We start from the raw sequence: 19,659 nt of genomic DNA on the forward strand, positions 1-19,659 counted from the left end.
TCAGGTGGTTATAGCCCTTTTCATGTTTTTTTCATGTTATAGCGCCATCTAGTGTTCAATCGTCGCGATTTTTTTACTGTGACCCCAGATTGAGCTCATACATATGTGTACCGAGTTTGGTGAAAATATCTCATTGCGTTCCCGAGTTATAGCCATTTTAGTAAAATTAGCTCCGCCTCCTGCGAACGTTTTGACACCTCATAGCAACCATGTATCGAAATTTCAACTTTTTTTCGATAATTATTGATATTCAGACTCCAGAGAACATTTCTGCACTGGTTTGGTTCCGATCGGGCGAAAAACCAGGGACTAGTTTGCAAAAGTAGGTTTTGAACAAAATCCAATATGGCGGGAAAATTTGCATACCGGAAATGAAATACCTCCTATATGTTTTGTTCGGCTTGAGCCAAGGATTCCAATGATGTATGACACTTGAAGCTGGGACAAATGGTTATTGAGATATGAGCAAAATAGTGGATTTTTTTTGTTTTTTGCGCTATAGCGCCACCTATAGGCCAATCGGGCTCATACTTTGATAACCTCTCCTCGATTTTTGTACTACCTTGTGGCCAAGTTTCAAGTCTCTAGCACTTACGGTTTGGGCTGCACGATGCGTTTTAGCGGAGAAGAATAATAATAATAATAATAAAAATCCTTACAAATACAATAGGGTTTCAGCACTTCGTGCTTGAACCCCTAATTAGGGTCAACCGCAATTCTCCTCCAAACCCCAGTCCAGTAGGTGGCGGAAATGCATCTTTTTATTAAGTTGCCACCGCCATAGCCATACTGTAAGAAGAAGATCAGTGCCTGTTGACAAATGACAAACAAAGCTAGTTAAACTCAAGTCCTCATTCACATAATATTCTGACAGCGAGATAACTATGGCTGAGGAAGAGTTCACAGACATAAATGGCAACTCGATTTCTTTAGACTGCCAAACTCACTCTGCTTTCTGCAGAGAGTTTACTGTCACCTCACCGAAACTGTCCTTGCGCAAGGTGATGGTGTGCACCTGCTTTATATGGTTAATTGCTTATGCTATATTTTTCTTCACCGAGGTAAGAACGTTTTATAATGCAAATAATATGAACTCGTAAGCATATTTAATTGTATAATACTAAAATGAGATTATTATACTGACTTGTATTAATGCCTAGAACACTGCAGTCCTGTCGAGTGCCATCATCCTCACGCTGGCTGGGATGATGATTCATATTCATTTTGTAAAAGTGGACCATGAGACTCTTCTTATAATCGGCTCCCTCGGCATCCAACTGTCTTCATCTTACGCATCTGGACGAGAAAGCACGACCTTCATTGAGATGAGCAAGCTGAAAGACATAGTCATCAACGAGGCCGTTTATATGGTAAACAAAGTATTTTGCTCTCGTGCATGATGGACTTTGTAATCTAGAAATCATAATCATGTAAAAAAAAATAAAATAATAATCACTCCTTGAATGTTTCCACCTCAGCACAGCATCATATACTATCTGTGCATTCTGATCAAGGACCCGGCAGAGCCTGAGACTGTGACAAGCGTCGTCCCTCTATTCCAGGTATGAAGAAGCTGTATATGAATCAATCTGTGATGCTGTGTAGCATGTCATATATAAATGCCCCATTCATTCAAATTAACACGTTGCTTTCTTCCGTCAGAGTTCAAAGCCTCGGCTGAATTGTTTGGTTCAAGTCTACAGAAGCTGTCAAGAGATTCTTGCAGAGACCAGATGACGCAGAGGTAATGGTTCATAGCATACTATACATGTTTTACATAACTGGCATAGTTCTGTCTGTGTCTATATATGTTTTATGGCTCTATTTCTTTTACTCAACAGTCTTTCTTTGAAACAGGATAAAGATTGGAAAACCACAGAATGGACCATAAGCGTATTGTTGGTAGTATTTGTATTGTTAACTACACTACATCTTTCTGTTACATATAGTAGTTTGTTAGATTCATGTCTCACCTCGTTTAAAAACATTATTTTATGATCAGACATTTTGTATTTCTCATTGATTTTTTTTTTTTTCTATATTAATGTTGCAGTATAATATCCATTTGTTTTTCCTCACTGTTTCTGACCTTAAATAGCCACTAGGGGGACATGTGTGCCAATTTTTGGAAACTGATGCAACATAAGTTTATTCAATATTATTATTATTTAAATATCCTATTTGGTACAATAAGGTTTCATTTGTTGACATTAGTAAACTGCATTAGTCATCATGAACTAACAATGAGCAATACTTCTACAGCATTTATTAACCTTAGTTAATGTTAATTTGAACATTTACTAATACATTTTTTTAAAATCAAAAGTTGTATTTGTTAGCATTAGTTAATGGACTGTGAACTAACATGAACAATGAACAGCTGTATTTTTTATAAACGAACATTAACAAAGGTTAATAAATACTGTAAAAATATGTTGCTCATTGTTACTTTGTTAGTCAATGCATTAACAAATATGACCTTATTGTAAAATGTTACCGTGATATGACATTTTAATTATTCATTTTTGTTTGATTTTAATAAATGTTTATATTAAAGAGTCAAAATAAAAACTGTTTTAATTCAATTTTAATTGCAAATACTAATTTGCTTGATGAATAGAAACAATACAGAGATTTTATTTTAAAGAAGTATAGAGAATCAATGCATTAATCAGCTGTTAAAGCAGATCTTATTTGACCACCATTATTGTGGGTCACTTGAGGGATTATGCTAATCCATCTCATTCGCTTTTTGACGGGTCAGCATTTGATTGTGTTCCAGTTTTTGTCAGGATATCTTGTTATCCAAAGCAGTTTATGTCTGAGAGCTAGCATACAGGTTCAACTCACTCTAACTGGATGGAGTGAGTTTATCTGAGCTCTTTTTGCAGAATTCAGAGCACTACCAAGCTTCTGAGTTATTCAATTACATAGTTGAATCAATTATTTTATTGGTGTCAAAATTTTTAAATTATGTTTATATACTGTAAATACCAAGTGGAAATATATACTGTGGTTTCCTGTAGTAAATGCTTTCTAGAGGTCAGACAACAGAAGGCAAGTGAACCTTTTTTGCAATATCAGTTTCATAGTATTTCTGGAGCACAGCTGTACTGTAGATCATACTGTCTTCTGTTGTTTCGTGGACCACAAAACTAGGGTTTTTTTGTTATTGTTGCTGTGTTTACCTTTTTTTATGATTCCACTAAACATTACATATTCTGAGGAAATGTTTTCCATGCCACCTCTGTATTTATATAGTCTACAGTTTCCTTATAGGAACTCGCTCGAGCCTGTTGCATATAGACAAGGGTTAAGAGCTGTCATTCGAGTTTACCCTTTTTGGAAAAAGAAAGAGAAACCACCCATATTTATTTGAGTTCATGGTGCTTTGTGTTTACACCCAGTGAAACATTCCCTTCACTTTTGAAAGCAACTATCAACAATGATTATAAGAAACACAGATTCCACTCTAACGTTTGCTTAAATGAATATTCTGGGTTCAGTACTTAAATGACAGCATGTCTGGTGATTGCCACAGAAAATAATTTCAACAAAAGAAAGCTAAAATCTAGAGTTAGTGAGGCAATCTGGTGAGGCCCTTACAATGGAATTAAGTGGGCTAATCTGAAAATGTAACTATAGTATAAGCCGCTTTCCGACCAAGTAGTTCTAGGAACTTAGTCCTAGGAACTGTCCACTTCTAAACAGTTCTAAGAACTACTCTCCCCCAAACTCGGTTTTGCTGTTTGCGTTCGCACTGGCCAAGTGGCCATAGGAACTGGTAGGAGGGGTAAGGGAGTGACGCAACCACGGTGACTTTTATTTTGACGGCGCGACGGACCTTTATTTTGGCGGCGCTGAGAACGCCAGAGCAAACAATGCTCGCATTCTCTGTGTTTATTAGTTAGCGATCTGTCTAACACAGTACTGTTTAATATGTTATTAGATAGAACTGTGTTAGAAAGTAGACAGTATATGAAAAAAGGTTATTAGCCTATGCCGTGTGGTTGATGTCCAGTGTTGCTAGCATGGGCAGATAAACATAATCATGTTTGGCTTGGTCCCCTCAAAGTTGCGTTGGATTTTCTCTTCAGCATTTAAGGTTTAGAGACCCATCTATCACTGTTTTCCATGTTTGTATAGTTAGTTTATGGAGTAAATATATAGGCTATAATCTGTTTGTTTACATTCTAGCTGTTTTAAAAATGGCGGGTGCTGGTGTTCCGCGTGCGTTCGGTCAATCAGCGTACACTAACGTCACGGGTAGTTCCTATAGTGCTGGTTTAGACCCTACTCTGAAGTAGGACCTAAATTAGTTCCTACAAATGGAGTTCCTAGAACTAAAATCGTTCCTAGTTCCTGCGGTGCGAACACGCCGACATCCGGGTACTATAGCCAATAGTTCTAGGAACTGTGAAAAGGTTCCTCCGGTCGGAAAGCGGCTATAGTATAGCCACAAGATGTGAACAATATTTGTGTTAATATGACTCTAGTGTAAAAAAAAAAAATCACTTACTAACCTTTTCTGTCTGAAGTTAGACTAAATGCTTTTGAAACAGTTATATTGTGAATTTTATTATAATTTTACATAACTGTTCTCTATTTTCATATATTGTAAAATATAATATTTTTGTGGAAACCGTGATTAATTTTTTTATATTAAATTATTTTGATCAATTATTTTAGTATATAATTGAAATAGATTTTTTTTTTTTTTTTGTTGCAACATTTCTTTACTGACACTTTAGATCAATGTAATTCATCCTTTCTGATTAAAAGTATTAACTCCTTTCAAAAAATATCTTGAAATATAACTGACCCCAAACTTTTGAACGGTAGTGAAACAGTTTACAACTTTGTTCCCACAGCAATGTAAAACGACCATAAAAATGACTAGAACAGCTTTACAGCTCAAATAAGTTTTAACCAGAATTAATGTAAGTGATTTTATAAAAATATAAACTTAGAATTTCCTGCATAACTTTGCTCCTTTTGCTGCTTCTTTTTTTTGCGCATCTTTTGTCTCATTGTAACCTTTAAAAAAATATATTATTATTATTTTTTTTTTTGAAAAACTAAGGAAGAGCGAATATTAACATTATGCTACAAATGCAGTTGATGGGGCTTAACTCGTATTGAAGTCCTGCTTGAGCCCGAATAGAACCTAAAGGTCAGAGTTCAGAGATCTTGTTGTTATTCAAATACTGTTTCCCATGTAGCATTGCTTCATTCCCCTCTGACCATTTGGAATGACCGTTCCCATAAAGGCTGTGAAAACAACTGAAGGGTTTAAAATGATCCTGTTAGGTTGCTGTGAAGATGCTCCTGACAGGATAATCATCCCTCCCGGAGGTGTGAACCTCCCAGGAACTCTGCTCGGGGGGGTGTCGGTGGGGGTTTGGCTGTCCTACACCCTCCAGCCACCCAGCGGAGCACACCATAAACAAGCTGTCCACCATCAGCACTTTTACAATTAATGAAACTCTATATAACAATAAAATATCAGGGTGTTTAGCTGCTCGGATTGATGTGTTTATACTGTGTCCTCCTTATGCGGTTAAATGACGTTAACCACGGTTTATATCTTTTTGTATACATAAACACTCCAGAGGCACGTGAGCTCGCTTGGTTTATAAACTAAAGTACTCAAGTGATAAAACTTGGCATTTTCAGCTCAAGTGGGAGGAAGCCTTCTAAAGGACTCTGTTTTTGCCTTTTACAAGCAAAGGATGTTGATCTTACCCTCTTTTGAGACTGTTTTAATGTACATTTAATGCACATGCCAGTTAAAGTATTTAAACAGAGACCCCTCGTCAGCTGAATTTAATGGCTACATCTGATTGCCCGAAGGATGGGCTGTTTTTTGGAGGGAAAAGTTGTGTGGGAAGGGTGCAGGAACCCCGCTGTGATGGGAGTTCCCCTCCCAGCACCATTTTGCCTCCCTGTGGACTTTTACTATGTGCTAAGGTGTAACATTCACAGGCCATGAGGCAACACAAAAACACCCTGGTGATAGAATATGGACCGCTGAAGTGACTCCCTTCTCCAGCTGTAATATTTTTGTCATTGGCCAGATTTTTTTTTGTGTGTGTGTGCAGTTGCTAACTCGTAAGTTGGATGTACTTATATACCAGGAAGCAACATAAACCCTCCCTAAACTATGTTTGTGTGCTATGTCTATTGTGTAATAGTATATGCAAATAGTGCTAAGTAACACAATCTGGAAAATCTAACTGAATCTGACTTCTGATATGCCAAAGCAGCCAATGTGAACTTCTTCAGAAGTAAATCAGGATGTAAAATAAATTCAAGAGGGCATTATAAAGCCTTTAAAAGGAGAAAGATTGATACTTCTACTCAGGAAGCTATACTGCTGTGCTTTTTCAACGCTCTCCATCCCCCATACCTCTCTGAATAACAAAACTGTTACTGGAACTTCAACCAGAAAGCCCACCCCTTCAGCCTCAATCTTGGTTCTAAACTCTCTAGCTTCTCTTGATAAACGTGTGCCGAAACGTTAGGACAGGTGTTGTGGCTGTGCGTTGTCACCTGAACCGACCCATGGGAATGCGGCTGCGTCTTTTGAGTTGTCAGTTTACCTATTTATTTGTTAGTTTCAAGCATGTCAGCTGTAGCTTGATATAAAATATTGTCTTTTTTTCAGCTTCAGTCACGTACTCAGCCTCTCTCTTTCCCTGAGGTTGTTTTGGAATGCGTGCTTTCCATCTGCCTCCCTGTAAACTTTCACCTAGAAATATCCACCAGATATCCTCTTAAATTAAGTTCTCAAGTTTGCTACTGCCAAGTGCCTGTAAACAGTGGAGAAGGAATAAGCAACCATTTTTGTGATATTAGGTCAGTGACAAAGAAGAAAGATGACTGATTACTCTTTCTAATAAAATGAGAATAACAGGTTGTCTTGACATCATTTTCTTTAATCTATATTAATTATTTTATATATATATATAGAGAGAGAGAGAGAAATTAGATTTCAAATGAATGTTTTTTTGAACTTTCTATCGTCCTTGGTGTATCGTCCTTCTATCGTCCTCTATCGTTATCGTCCTTGGTGTGAGCGGGCCTTTAAACGTTAAAATTCCATTTAATTTGAACACCAAATTAGCATGATTTCTGAAGAATCATGTGACACTGAAAACTGTGTTTTTACTGTGTTTTCGATCAAATAAATGCATCCTTGGTGAGCATAAGAAAGTTCTTTCAAAAACATTAAAAAATCTTACCAACCTCGAACACTAGTGTATTTTCCATACATTATCAGCTGTCATAAAAATCTACATTATGACATTTACAATCCCTTCTTTTTGAATGGCACTGACATAATTTAAAGACTTGGCGGAATAATAATTGTAGCAATACGCCATTTCCTCAAAGATTAAACAGAGATTATGTTAATCTTCAGCGCTCGATTTCATGAGAGCTATTATGGATATCATTGTCTAAGTCTGTGGAAGCGGATGTTGATGTGTTAACCTAGCGCTCTGCTCACATTACCTCACCAGCAGTTAGATGATCTGAAAGGCTGGGCCGATAGACTGTAGATGTTCTTCCAGTCAAACCGGCTCTTTCGGCTGTTAAGATAAGCGGGGTGAGAGAGCTTGTAAAGCTGGTCAGGCGAGCACTCGCTTTGTTAACAAAACTTAAGCATTGTGCAGGCTTCATTTCAAATCATCAGTCTACATCTATCAATGACCTTTGGTCTGGATAAACTCACATTAAGAGCCACAATAGTTAGCGTCTTCATCGCGTGGTTAAATTACATTTGTGAGGATGGATATTGCTGAACTCTCCATCTTAGATTTTTAAAAGTTATCTTCTAGAATGTATGAGGAAATCATTTTGGTTTTGTAAATGTCAACAAGTTTTGTCTTTCATGTTAAAGGAACAGTGTTATAGACTGGTTAGTTTGGGTATATTGGTGCTTACAAAAAAAAAAACATGTCAGTGGAATTTTCCCCCTTCATTTTTACAATGAAAAGTGTGCAAACCTTTTTTTTAAACTCCGATGGGTCCCATTCCATCAGATTGAGTAAGCAAGAACCAGTCACGTTCAAGCGTTTATGTCATTGGAAAACACAGCTGACCCACATGCCTGTCTTGAATGCATTGCATTCTTACAGTAATACTACCATTAGAGCCGACAAATGATAACACAGATGTCTGACAAAGAATTTTGTGACTCTTGAATGAGTTTCTTTCTTTTCTTCAGTGTCAAGAACTTAATCTTACTTAGAATTTATCCATTGTAAGAAATCTATTCCACTACATTGCATGGGATCTTTAGGCAAGAATAACAGCAGTAATCATAATTGATTGTGGCATAACAGATTGTGGCAGTTCATAAGGGTGTAAACGACATGGTGACAAAAATCAGGATAGATTTTCATCAAGATTTCTAGAGTGCTGTTGTATCCACCTTATTTTGCAACTCAATATTTACATATTTTCTGTGAACGTGCAAAACTTCCGATTCATTTGGCAAATTACTAAAATAAAGTGCAGTAAACGATAAAACTATTAATTCTCACTACAAACCAGTGTGATGACAGTTATGATAAAGACAATCAATTAAAATAATAGGATAACAAATACCAGTTTTCAATATAAAGCAGCATAACAGACTGGAAGTGGCTGAACCAGTCTCGCACATTCAAGTTAAAGATGGTCACACCAACTCTTGAAAAGAAGTTGGATGACAAGCACGTCATGTAGAATACAGTGAAGTAAGGTACTCCATTGTATTTGTAAAGGTTTCTTATTTTGAATGATTGAGGGACAGTGATGATGTTTTCATCAGCCAATGATCTTGTCACTCAACAAGCCTCAGCAAGCGTGTGAGAATTTATGCGACTTGATGCACCATTAGTAAACATGTTCTGATGTCAGCATGTCTTCCCTTTTCGGTACTGGCTTGGGTGGTTGGGAAGTGTGGGATACTGTTGGTTGTTGTTGTCATCTTGTCCTTACTTGCAGTTGCGCCTCTTAGTTGGCTCGTGTGGCTGCACCCCCACCCCTACATGGAAAGTGTGAGAAAGGCACCGCCTTCTGATTCTCACCCTTGATGGACCTATCATAATTAATTAACTAACCTTAAGAGAGGCATCTCATCAGTGCAATAAAGATATTGATATTTCTGGAACTTAATAGTTGTTTGTGTCCCAAGTTTTATTTTATAATCCATTGAAATATGACTGTAAGTGTCTATGACTCTGTTCCCAAATCTAATGACCTTCCAAGCATCTTACTTGAAATGAAACCTATTAAGTGATTAATGTTGAATGCTCTGAAACTGAACAGCAGGCTCAACAATATTAAAGGCAATGTTTTTCACAAACACTTTTTGTTATACTGGTTGAAACTCTCTTTACATCCTAGCAGCAATCAATAATATAAGTGGTCTATATATTTATAAAATATTCTGTGGGAGTCTCAGGACCAAAAAATGTCCTTCCAATCATTGCATTCCGTCCTCATTAGTGTCTGTTTCTATGGGCCACTATACTTAAGCCATCCACCATGTTGGAACGGTCAAAGACGGTCTGTGAACACTCGAGAGAAAGTTACCTGAGCATCTGCATCCGTAGTTAGATGCATGCATGAATATCTATATCTGCAATAGACTTCAGCAGTTGATTTTGCTAAACTAACACAATACAACAAGACGAAGGCATCAGCTAACACAGCATTAAAAAGTTACCATATAGTTTAAAAACCTGTAATATTGAGTTAATACATATAAAAACTCAAACCAACACATTCTCAAGAAAGATTAGCCCATTTCTTCAGGAATTTAAATCTCAGTGGTTTCACAACCAGAAACTGTGCAATTGTTGTGGCATCATTGATTCTTACCGTGAGTAACGACATGCTGACCGCTCCAAGATGGCCGACGTGTCTGGAGATGTGGAATGTGGATTCTATGTATACATATCTATGGCCTACCCTACGTTTAATAAAGCAATAGAAGTACATAGCACACAAATACTGAGTACAATATGCAGTTTTTAATAAGTACTGTTAGTAAAAAATGTAAGGATTTCGGGTATTATTTTATAATATACTTATTATGTAATTACATATATACAGGGTTGAACAATGAAACTGAAACACCTAAGACCACAATAATTTGTTAGTATGGTGTAGGGCCTCCTTTTGCGGTACAGCGTCAATTCGCCTTTGGAATGACACGAACAGTGGCCAGGTCCTCTATGTGATGCTGGTGGAAGAAAACGTTTTCTGACTTCCTCCCAAACCCCCTGAAGTGTCTTTAAAATATTTAGATCTGGTGTCTGTGCAGGCCATAGGAGATGTTCAGCTTCCCTTTCATGTCCAACAATCATTCTGTCACAAGTATTGCGGTGTGTATTCGTGTATTATCATGCTGATACGCACGACACCCCCTTCAAGATACAATGTTTGAACCATTAGGTGTAAATGATCCTCCAGAATGGTTCGGTAGTCTTTGGCAGTGATAGTGCAGCCCAAACCATCACTGATCCACCCCTGTGCGTCACTCTGGGGGTTAAGCCTCTTTGGGGCTTCTCCACACCAAAAATCCCACGGATGTGGGGAAGACAGTGAAGGTGGACTCAACAATACATGTTTCACATTGTCCACAGCCCAAGATTTGGCACCGATTAAACCAACATTTGGCATTGGCACAAGTGACCAAATGTTTGCCTATACTATAGCAGCCTGACCATGAATATCGACTCTGGAGCTCCAGACAAAAGTTTTGGTGGAAACAGGAGAGTCTTCACATTTAATTCTGCAGTGAGTTGGGCAGCTGTGGGTTTATGTTTTTTGGAGACATTCCAGGTTAGTACCTGGACATCCCTTTCAGACAGCTTCCTCTTACATCGACAGTTACTCCTGTTGGATGTGGTTCGTCCTACGTGGAGGTATGCCAATATTACCCTGGATACCATTAAAGCTCCCGATACAACACAAAAACTTGCTGTCCTATTCAAAGATGAGCCAGTGTGATGCGCACCAACAATTTGTCCTCTTTTGAACTCTAATATGTCTCCCATTATGTTGTGTGGATTGCAATATTTTATACAGCTGTTTTATTGCTCAGCTAATTCAACCTTCACACTCTGCTTTTACTGATGGAATGTAAAATCAGTGAAGATTGGCCACCATATATAGGCGTGAAACCTTAGTGTTTCAGTTTTATTGTCCAACCCTTGTATACTGAATGAATTATGAGTGTATTTAATGATTTATAATTATAGTATATAAATATAGTGTTCTCTCATTCGTGCATTCTGGGATTGTTCTGTCAATCTGTCAAATTATAATTTCCTGTTGGAACAGAAGTCGTCTCTGAATTGCACATTAAAAGGCGCCTATACGTAGATGGTTCACTTTTGGAACAGGATCTGTGCAGTCAGAGATATTTTGAAAGAATTAATGGAAATCAAAATACAGTAAAGTGAAATGTCAGCATGTAACACTGTGTCATGATTGCATCTTTGTGTTTATGTTGACCAAAATTGATCTTTTGTTGGTCAGACTCAGCAGATCGTTGCTCAATGGGTTTCAAAAGGTCAAACTATAACGTGGACAAGAGTGACATGTCAATGGTATAAGAACAGCGCAATTGATTTAGTTCAATGGTCAAAATGATACCATCACATTGACCAGTCCAATCAAGGCTTATTTCAAATCTTTGAAGTCATTATCAGCTCATCAGTATTGTGAAAGGGGACCAATGTGAGGATCAGAGTGGCACGATTTCTTTGAAGACAGACATTGGTGATGCACGGAAAGACATTTACTATAGTAGCTGATGAACTGTCATTCAATTATGAAATAATCCATCATCATGGACATTATCAAGCAATCTGTGTTCACAGGATCACATGACTGCTTACCAGTTATCTGTCAGTTCAACCAGGAACAGCTTTAACAGGGTTCTGTCTTACAGTACATGTGTGAGAACTGAAACCATAACAGCTTATAAGCCACACACCCGAAACTGGGGATGAATCAAATAAACATGAAAGTCAGTGTGGGAGTGTGTAACGTTATTACCTACAGGCAGTTCTGTAGACAACAGCTGCGAGCCAGAAAGCCTCGAGCTGTCTGTTATCACAACTTTTATTTTCCTGATTAGCACTTTCCTCCTGCTCGGGGGATCTTCTCCACAACAATATTTGCTGTAATTACAAAGATTCATTTAAGATGTTTGAGATAAAACATCACTTAAATTAATTTAATTTCATGAAGACAGTTTATTAGTGTCAATGTGTAAATCTAATTTTAAAACATAAAAAAGAAAAGAAAAAAAAGTATTTATTTACTAGCGGTGCTTGATAAGACAAACATCACTATTACTATTGTTCATACTTAGTTTTAGGGATTAGAACAAAAAGTATTCCATTTGGCTATTAACTTTTACCACAAAATTTGTGCTATGGACATTAATGATAACTCAAATCATTTTTATCATTGAGAGCAAGTTTTACTTTAAGTTATCGTACTAACATTTTTTTAATTGGCAGATGATAAATTGGTCAAATAAATCCCATGGAGCCGGGCCACAATATTAGAGACTTGGGGGTAGGCACCAATAAAGCTGAAACTAAACTAAACTCAATTCAATTCAATTCAATTCAATTCAATTCAATTCAATTTAATTCAATAAATAATAAAATAAAATACAGCATTTTGTCCACCAGACAATATATTTTAAAATGAACTGCATGCCATTTAGCAACACAAGTCATCCAGTTTTTATTAATAATGATATTCTAATATCGATCTAGCTTACTGCAATGTGCAACAAGTGCCATACAGCCACCACATAAAGTTATAAACTTTCAACACACTCATTCATGTTTTAACACAACATTTAACACAACGTGTTTTAGTATGATTGTTTTGACCAAGTAAAACAGCGCTGCGTTACCCCACAATTTTAATTCGTCAAATAAAATCACCTGTATGAGTTGTAATTCAGCACTTGCGGCTATTTCATTCGAATAAAATAAAATAATGTAAATTTATGTAATCAAATGTTACTGTGACAAAGTTCAAGTTAAGGGAAGAAGGAGGCGGACGTTAAAGGTAAATTTTATCGTAAAATAAACAACAAAACGAAAAGAGCACTAGTGGTCGACTGCGGCATACTGTATAAGCAACATAAAATGTGTCATACCAAAGAAACGTTAATAAAACTTTAATACATTAGCTCATCCATGAACATGATTCCCAACATGATTCCCGTTGGACCGCTTTCCATTGGATGAGGAGGTTAAGATGACAACTCCCATGATTCCACACTCATCAAGCTATACGCCATTTTTAATAAGCAACCTCTAACGAAACTTGCCTTTAATCTAAAATTAATATTAAAATTAAAACAGAAAATTGAAAATATAACAATAAAATCTAATTAGAAATATGAATATAAATAATTCTTAAATAATATTGGTAGGTATGTAGCCAGAACACCCTATAAAAAATCTTGAAATGCCCTAGCAATAGCATCATATGGTAAAAGTGATTGATCAAATGCAAAAATGTAGTGGGTGAATTGGTGCTAATGTTAATTGGTAAATACCATTTTGAAAGCACAAGATTCAAATGAAAATATAGTTAATATAAGGAATACAATCTGCAAATAAGTCCTATTCATCATCTTGTCAGCCAATCAGCCTCTGGCAATAACAGTAACATGTGATTTAGCTGACCAGGAACAGGTCGGTCTGTGACTATGCACCTGTCTCCTCTCAGGAGGCCTGTAGGTAAATGTGACAGCAGTGAAACTCACTGAAACTGGCTGCGTGCCAGAAAAGGCACTCGTCAGTTTAGTCTGAGTCCTGGGAAAGGGGGCGGGCAAGAAACCTAACAAAGGGGTGAGTAACCGTTCCTTTAACCACAAAGTGAGATGAACACCTTTCCATTCATGGGAACCTAAACCTGTCAGGCCTGGCCTCTGTTGCTCAACATGTGGAAAGCGGTATCATGCTAGGCTCAAACGCACAAATGCATCTTCAAGGAAATGTGGGTGTGTGTGAACATGGCTGAATTTACAAGTGGATTAGTTGAATTACTTCGTGTCAGGCTAATTATAGAAATTTGTTATTTCTTGCTTTCCTGTAGTTCCCTGCACTTTGGATTCAATATTCAGTATACCTTTAATTAAAACTTCTAAATGTTCTGTCCCTTATTTTAGTCGCCTACAAAACAGACTATAAATTGAATATCATTTCAGTTTTTAATTTATAATAAAATTAAATAATATAATTTATAATTGCTCATAGAATATAGATGTACACTCTCAGAAAAAAAGGTACAAAAGCTGTCACTGGGACAGTACCCTTCAAAAGTGATCTAATATGTACCATTTAGGTACTAATATGTACACGTTTGGTACCAATATGTACCTTTGAGGGACTTAAATGCACTCTTTAGGTACAAAGGTGTACCTTTTGAAAAGGTACCGCCACAGTGACAGCTTTTGTACTTTTTTTTCTGAGAGTGTACTGTATTGTTTGATTCCATTCATTCATTCATACTGACTGTGGTCTAGCAAGCATGAGGTCATGTGTAATTTGATCTTTCATATTGTTAGGAGCGATAACACCTAATCTTGCCCTCATGATCCATATTGGTTCAATTCAATGCAGCATTAGAAATTAGTCAGAAACTGTACAACTCATAGGATGCTCCTCAGGTCAAGTGAGTAAAGCTCTACAGTGGAAGTGATTCACTGTTTTTAGGCTTACCGCAATCTTTGTTGCAAAAAACATTTGCCCATGCATGACAATTTTGTTACATGGCTTTTGTCACTTAAACGGGTACTGATGTTAGCCATTATGGGCAATTCAACATGACCGTTTAGTGTTTTAAGAGATCTGAGTTTAAAAGTAAACAGTTATGATAAAAGTTCATAAAAAATGAAAGTTTGTCAAGGCTTTTTAAACGTTGATGACATCAACAAAAGTTTAAACATTTTTAAAAAGCTTTAAAGTTTGAATGCTATAAAAATAGAAAGAAAGAAAGAAAGAAAGAAAGAAAGAAAGAAAGAAAGAAAGGGATTTTAGGGAGGTTTTGTTAATATTTTTATTTCTTTTCTTAAATCTTAGGCCTTAGAAATGTAGGGATTTTGAAAAAAAAGTCAAGCCATCATAATCTGAATTTCATTTTGAGGAGTTTGAACAGTACAAACGACGGCAACAAGCCCTTTGTCTTCTATTTACACTTCAAGGGTACGTGAGTGACATCCTCTCCCACATTCAGCTGAGCTCGGCTCAAAGTCACAGCATGAGACCTCGGAGCAGAGAACTGTGAGTTCACAATGTATTCATATTCCCTCAGTACCTGACACTTCCCTGTGTGTCTCATTTACACCCTCTGAAGATATTTGCAGAACCATTTGGGGTGCGTATTCAGATCTTTAACATTTGTTTGCCATGTCTATAATTTAGTAGCACATTGCTTGTCCAAGCAAAGCAGTATTTCTTCTCAAAACCACAGGAAACTGTATTTAAACCTTTAAATATTTTAAATCAGAATCAATTCACAAGTTCATTGTAATTAGAATGAAACTGGTGAAAGTAATAGTTTTATTCAGCAAGCATATGTTAAATTGATCAAAAGTGACAGAACATACAGTACTGTGCAAAAGTCTTAGGCATGTTAATATCCCCCCAAAATTTATTTATGATTTAACTTCTATTAACTAATTCAAATCAATATGGTGTAACGAACCTTTGCGTTTAAAACGGCTTTTGTCCAGGTACACTTGTGCACAGTTTTTCAGGTAGCTTTGCAGGAAGGTCTCTTCAAGCATCTTGGAGACGTTCCCGCAGTTCTTCTGGATTTAGTCTGTCTCAGTTTTTTCTGTTTCTTCATGTAATCACAGAGACGGACTCGATGATGGTGAGATCAGATCATCCAGAATCTCACTGGATTATTACAATTAATGGCAAAAATAATGTTTGGAAATGTAAACTAATATTTCCTACTGACACACTACAGCAAAAGATATAAATAACTGACTTAAAACCATTTTTTTGGGGGGGTGGGGGGGTGGGGGGGGGGGGGGGGGGGGCTAACATGCCTAAGACTTTTGCACGGTACTGTATATTTATAAAGTTACAAAATAATTCTATTTCAAATAAACGCTGTTCTTTTGAACTTTCTGCTCATCAAAGAATACTGAAAAAATGTATCACGGTTTCCACAAAAATATTAAGCAGCACAACTGTTTTCAACATGAATAATAATACGAAATGTTTCTTGAGCAGCAAATCAGCATATCAGAAGTATTTTTGAAAGGTCATGTGACACTGAAGACAGTTTTAACGTCACAGGAATGAATTACATTTTAAAATATAATATAAAACTGTTATTTTATATTCATATTTTACTATATAATTATTTTTACTGTATTTATGACTAAATAAATGTAGCCCTGTTGAACATAAAAGACAAAAACATTAAAAACTTCACAGACAAGGCTTAAGCTAGTCCCTGACTACAATGCACTGACATATTTTAAAATGCCTCAAGACGCAAACCAGTAATGTTTTTTTCTAGTGCGTGTTTCTAAAAGCTACTTAATGTCTTAATTGAACTAATGCCTAATCCTGGCTTAATCAAAGCCCTGTCTGTGAAACCAGGTCACTGAATGATAGTGTAATTGCTTAACTAAGCTCAGAAAAATCACTAGGAAACAATATTCAATTTCAGCATGTTATTTTCATTTATTTGATATTTAAGAGAAACATTTTAAGATTATGTAAATAAACACCTTTCACATATAACACTTAAAGAAGGATAAAAACAGAGGACCATTGTAAAAAAACAGCATTGGAAATGTATTTTGCCCTTTAAATTTATTTCTAGATGATGCAAAAAAACACTGAAGGAGAAGCTGTTTAAAAGTGCTGCTTGAATTTGATCAAAAGGCAAAACAGTAGAGAAGACAAACAGAAAAAATGTTGAAAGCGGTACATCCTTCTTGCCTGAGGCATCAAAACAAGAACAGTTAAAACTGTTAAAGCAGAACTGTTAAAAACAAACAGCATTTAAAAAAGATATATCTTCCACAAGAAGCACATTTATAACAAAGACAGCACTGTTTACTCTGTGAGAAGTCCATGCTGTCAGTAAAAGATAAAAAAAAATAAACATAACCGAGCTACGGCTCCACAAAATGGGCTGGGCTGCTGTACTTTCGTCACTGTGTGCGTTCTCACGATACATTTGCACCTAAACCCGTCTTAGGAAACCAGGAACAACCCTGCCAAATTTTCCCCAGATGTAGGAAACCATTTTCACACAAGCCTAATAATCTTATCTTGCCAATTTGCAAGACAATCCCCACCTAAGATTTATCAGGAGGACAGGCTGAATCATTGTAAGCGTGATGTTGGATTTATTTGGTCACAAGCACCTAAAGAGGAGACAACTCACACATCGGCTTTAGTTTGGGGTGTCGCATATGAAAGAGTCCGTCTAAGTTGCGACTGAGACAAAAGAGATAAGACAGATACCAACTCTTGTCCCCGCGACCATCAGAGACACATCCACGTGAGCGCCATTCAAGCTTTGAATAGGCAGCTAATCAGCTCATGCAAATTCACTCATTTACATATGGTGGGTGCTCTTTGTGAACAACAAATGATTTAAAGAGAAGTTTTCTCTAATCTTTCTTCATAATAGGTCTATAAATCTTACAGCACGTGTTACTTAAACAGGTTGAACGATTAAAACGTTACTTAAACGTTGTGTTGAGCAACGCAACAGCTCTCGAATTTCACTGGAACGTTTGCTGGGAAGCTCCACAGATCAAACAACTCCGCCCGTAAAATAAAGCTAAATGACCCTGGGTAAACACATTGTTCAAAATAAATTAATATCTGGTATATAAACAGTTCACACACTTTGACCCACAGGGTCAGATGAAGCAGAAGAACTTCTTCCAGCTGCATTTGGAAAAAGCTTTAGCTCGTCTGTCCGACAGCCTCCGTTTTTTGACCTTCCTGGCCTTGTGTTTGATAGCCGCGAATATCGCCGCGTCGAAGGCCTCTTTCAGGTTCTTCTGGGTCAGGGCCGAACACTCCACATACTCGGCGGCCCTGATCTTCTCGGCGATGCTCCGTGCCCGTGAGCTGAACACGGGTTTGACCTTGTATCTGTCCAAGTCTATGAGAACGTTAACGTCCAACAGAAGGTCTGACTGCGTTCCAACTAAAATGATGGGGGAGGATGGGTTACACGCACGAATCTCAGGGATCCATTTCTTGGTAATGTTCTGGAATGATGTGGGGTTAACCACACTGAAGCAGAGGAGGAAGACATCCGTGTGTGCGTAAGACAGAGATCTGAATTCATCAAATTCTTCCTGCAAGTCAAAGACAAAGATAGATAAGAACACTTGACAAAGTGAACAGACTGTTGTTTAACGTTTTTTTTAATGACACTTTATTTAGTAAAACTTTGAAAGATTTACACTTTACAGACGTCTGAACAAAGTTTACATTTTAAAGACTTTTAAACTGAGTTTACACTTTACACTGTAAAAAAAGTTGCTGCCTAAATTAAGTACAATCAACTTGGATGTTTAAGTCACTTCAACTTAAAACTTTTTGCATTAAACAGACTTAAAATATGAGTTGAATCTTGTATAACTTGTAAAAAAAAGTTGAAAATTGCTTAACTTCTTTTGATGAGTTAAAGCAATGTAAAAACATATGTTGTCATAACTTTATTGATCATATATGTTTTACAGTGTACAGACTTTTAAACAAAGTTTACACTTTACAGACTTGTACAGAAATGTTAACCAATTTTGTTTTTACATTTACCAGAGACTAAACAGTTTAGATGAAAATGTTCAATTACCTGACCAGCCGTATCCATCAACTGAATCCGCACAGGGGTCCCATCTACCTGAACTTGTCCTGAATAACCAGAAGTAAAAAAAAAAAAGTCAAGTTTTCATCCTCACGATCATTAATTATTATAAATTAACCACCATCAGCTAGAAGGGGTCAAAGATCATACACTTACCCGAGAAGACGTCAAAAGCCGTCTGTTTGTAATCCGTGGGGTATCCATTGGTGGTGTAGCTGACAATCATACTAGTCTTCCCAACCGCGCCATCCCCAACCATCATACAGCTGATCGCAGGCTCCAGCGCGTCGTCCTGCTCCAAGCACACCGACGGAACTCTTGACTCGTGGTAAAAGTAATCCATTTGAGGTGGCATGTCCAACAATTAAAGCCAAGAAGAAACGTCTTCAGGAAAACTTTTTAAACTCCACAGTATTGATTGGCGTCTTTGTTGAGACTGATGAGTGACTCATTACTTTCTCAACTCAAAAGCTGAATTGACTCTCTCTGTGATCTGTGACGGGACCTCTCTCTGCCTTTTGAATCAGCTTGACTTTGCATAGCCACGCCCACCACAGTCACGGGCCTCAATGGAAAGGACAAAAATCTTTGGTTTGAACACAGATAAGCCATTAATGATTCGTTAACGATTTTAATCCCAAATGAATCTCAATGAAACAAACTGCAAGCCTTTTCTAAAGAGTTAAAAAAAAAAAAAAAAAAAGTCCCTTTAAATATGAAATACATCCATGGTCATTTAAATAGAATGTTAAAATAGAGACA

General features: G+C 37.0%; 2 protein-coding genes across 2 annotated transcripts; one reads left to right on the plus strand and one right to left on the minus strand.

The window, feature by feature from the left end:
• Nucleotides 1–766: 766 nt before the first annotated feature.
• On the plus strand, nucleotides 767–2,585 carry pigh (phosphatidylinositol glycan anchor biosynthesis, class H). Its single transcript, XM_084090923.1, has 5 exons — nucleotides 767–1,061; nucleotides 1,161–1,370; nucleotides 1,479–1,562; nucleotides 1,663–1,744; nucleotides 1,842–2,585. Exons 1-4 carry the CDS (start codon nucleotides 885–887, stop codon nucleotides 1,735–1,737), a joined length of 546 nt encoding a protein of 181 aa, XP_083947049.1. The 5' UTR covers nucleotides 767–884; the 3' UTR covers nucleotides 1,738–1,744; nucleotides 1,842–2,585.
• Nucleotides 2,586–16,717: 14,132 nt separating this feature from the next.
• Nucleotides 16,718–19,391, minus strand: rhov (ras homolog family member V). The gene is made up of 3 exons (XM_084090150.1): nucleotides 19,054–19,391; nucleotides 18,886–18,944; nucleotides 16,718–18,385 (listed from the first exon to the last, which is right to left on the minus strand). The coding sequence occupies exons 1-3, from the start codon at nucleotides 19,250–19,252 to the stop codon at nucleotides 17,939–17,941; spliced, it is 705 nt and encodes a 234-aa protein (XP_083946276.1). The 5' UTR covers nucleotides 19,253–19,391; the 3' UTR covers nucleotides 16,718–17,938.
• Between the last annotated feature and the right edge of the window lie 268 nt (nucleotides 19,392–19,659).

This window comes from Abramis brama (assembly GCF_963993115.1).
Source record: "Abramis brama genome assembly, chromosome: 18".
Taxonomy (NCBI): Eukaryota; Metazoa; Chordata; class Actinopteri; order Cypriniformes; family Leuciscidae; genus Abramis; species Abramis brama.

Bases quoted from the DNA above. Each gene is read 5' to 3' on its own strand.
- rhov (XM_084090150.1), bottom strand. From the start codon at position 19,252: ATGCCACCTCAAATGGATTACTTTTACCACGAGTCAAGAGTTCCGTCG. The intron at 18,945-19,053 runs GTAAGTGTATGA...CTGGTTATTCAG, and splicing joins GGCTTTTGACGTCTTCTCGG to GACAAGTTCAGGTAGATGGG. The intron at 18,386-18,885 runs GTAATTGAACAT...TTTGACTTGCAG, and splicing joins TGATGGATACGGCTGGTCAG to GAAGAATTTGATGAATTCAG.
- pigh (XM_084090923.1), top strand. From the start codon at position 885: ATGGCTGAGGAAGAGTTCACAGACATAAATGGCAACTCGATTTCTTTA. The intron at 1,371-1,478 runs GTAAACAAAGTA...TTTCCACCTCAG, and splicing joins TCAACGAGGCCGTTTATATG to CACAGCATCATATACTATCT. The intron at 1,563-1,662 runs GTATGAAGAAGC...TTCTTCCGTCAG, and splicing joins GCGTCGTCCCTCTATTCCAG to AGTTCAAAGCCTCGGCTGAA.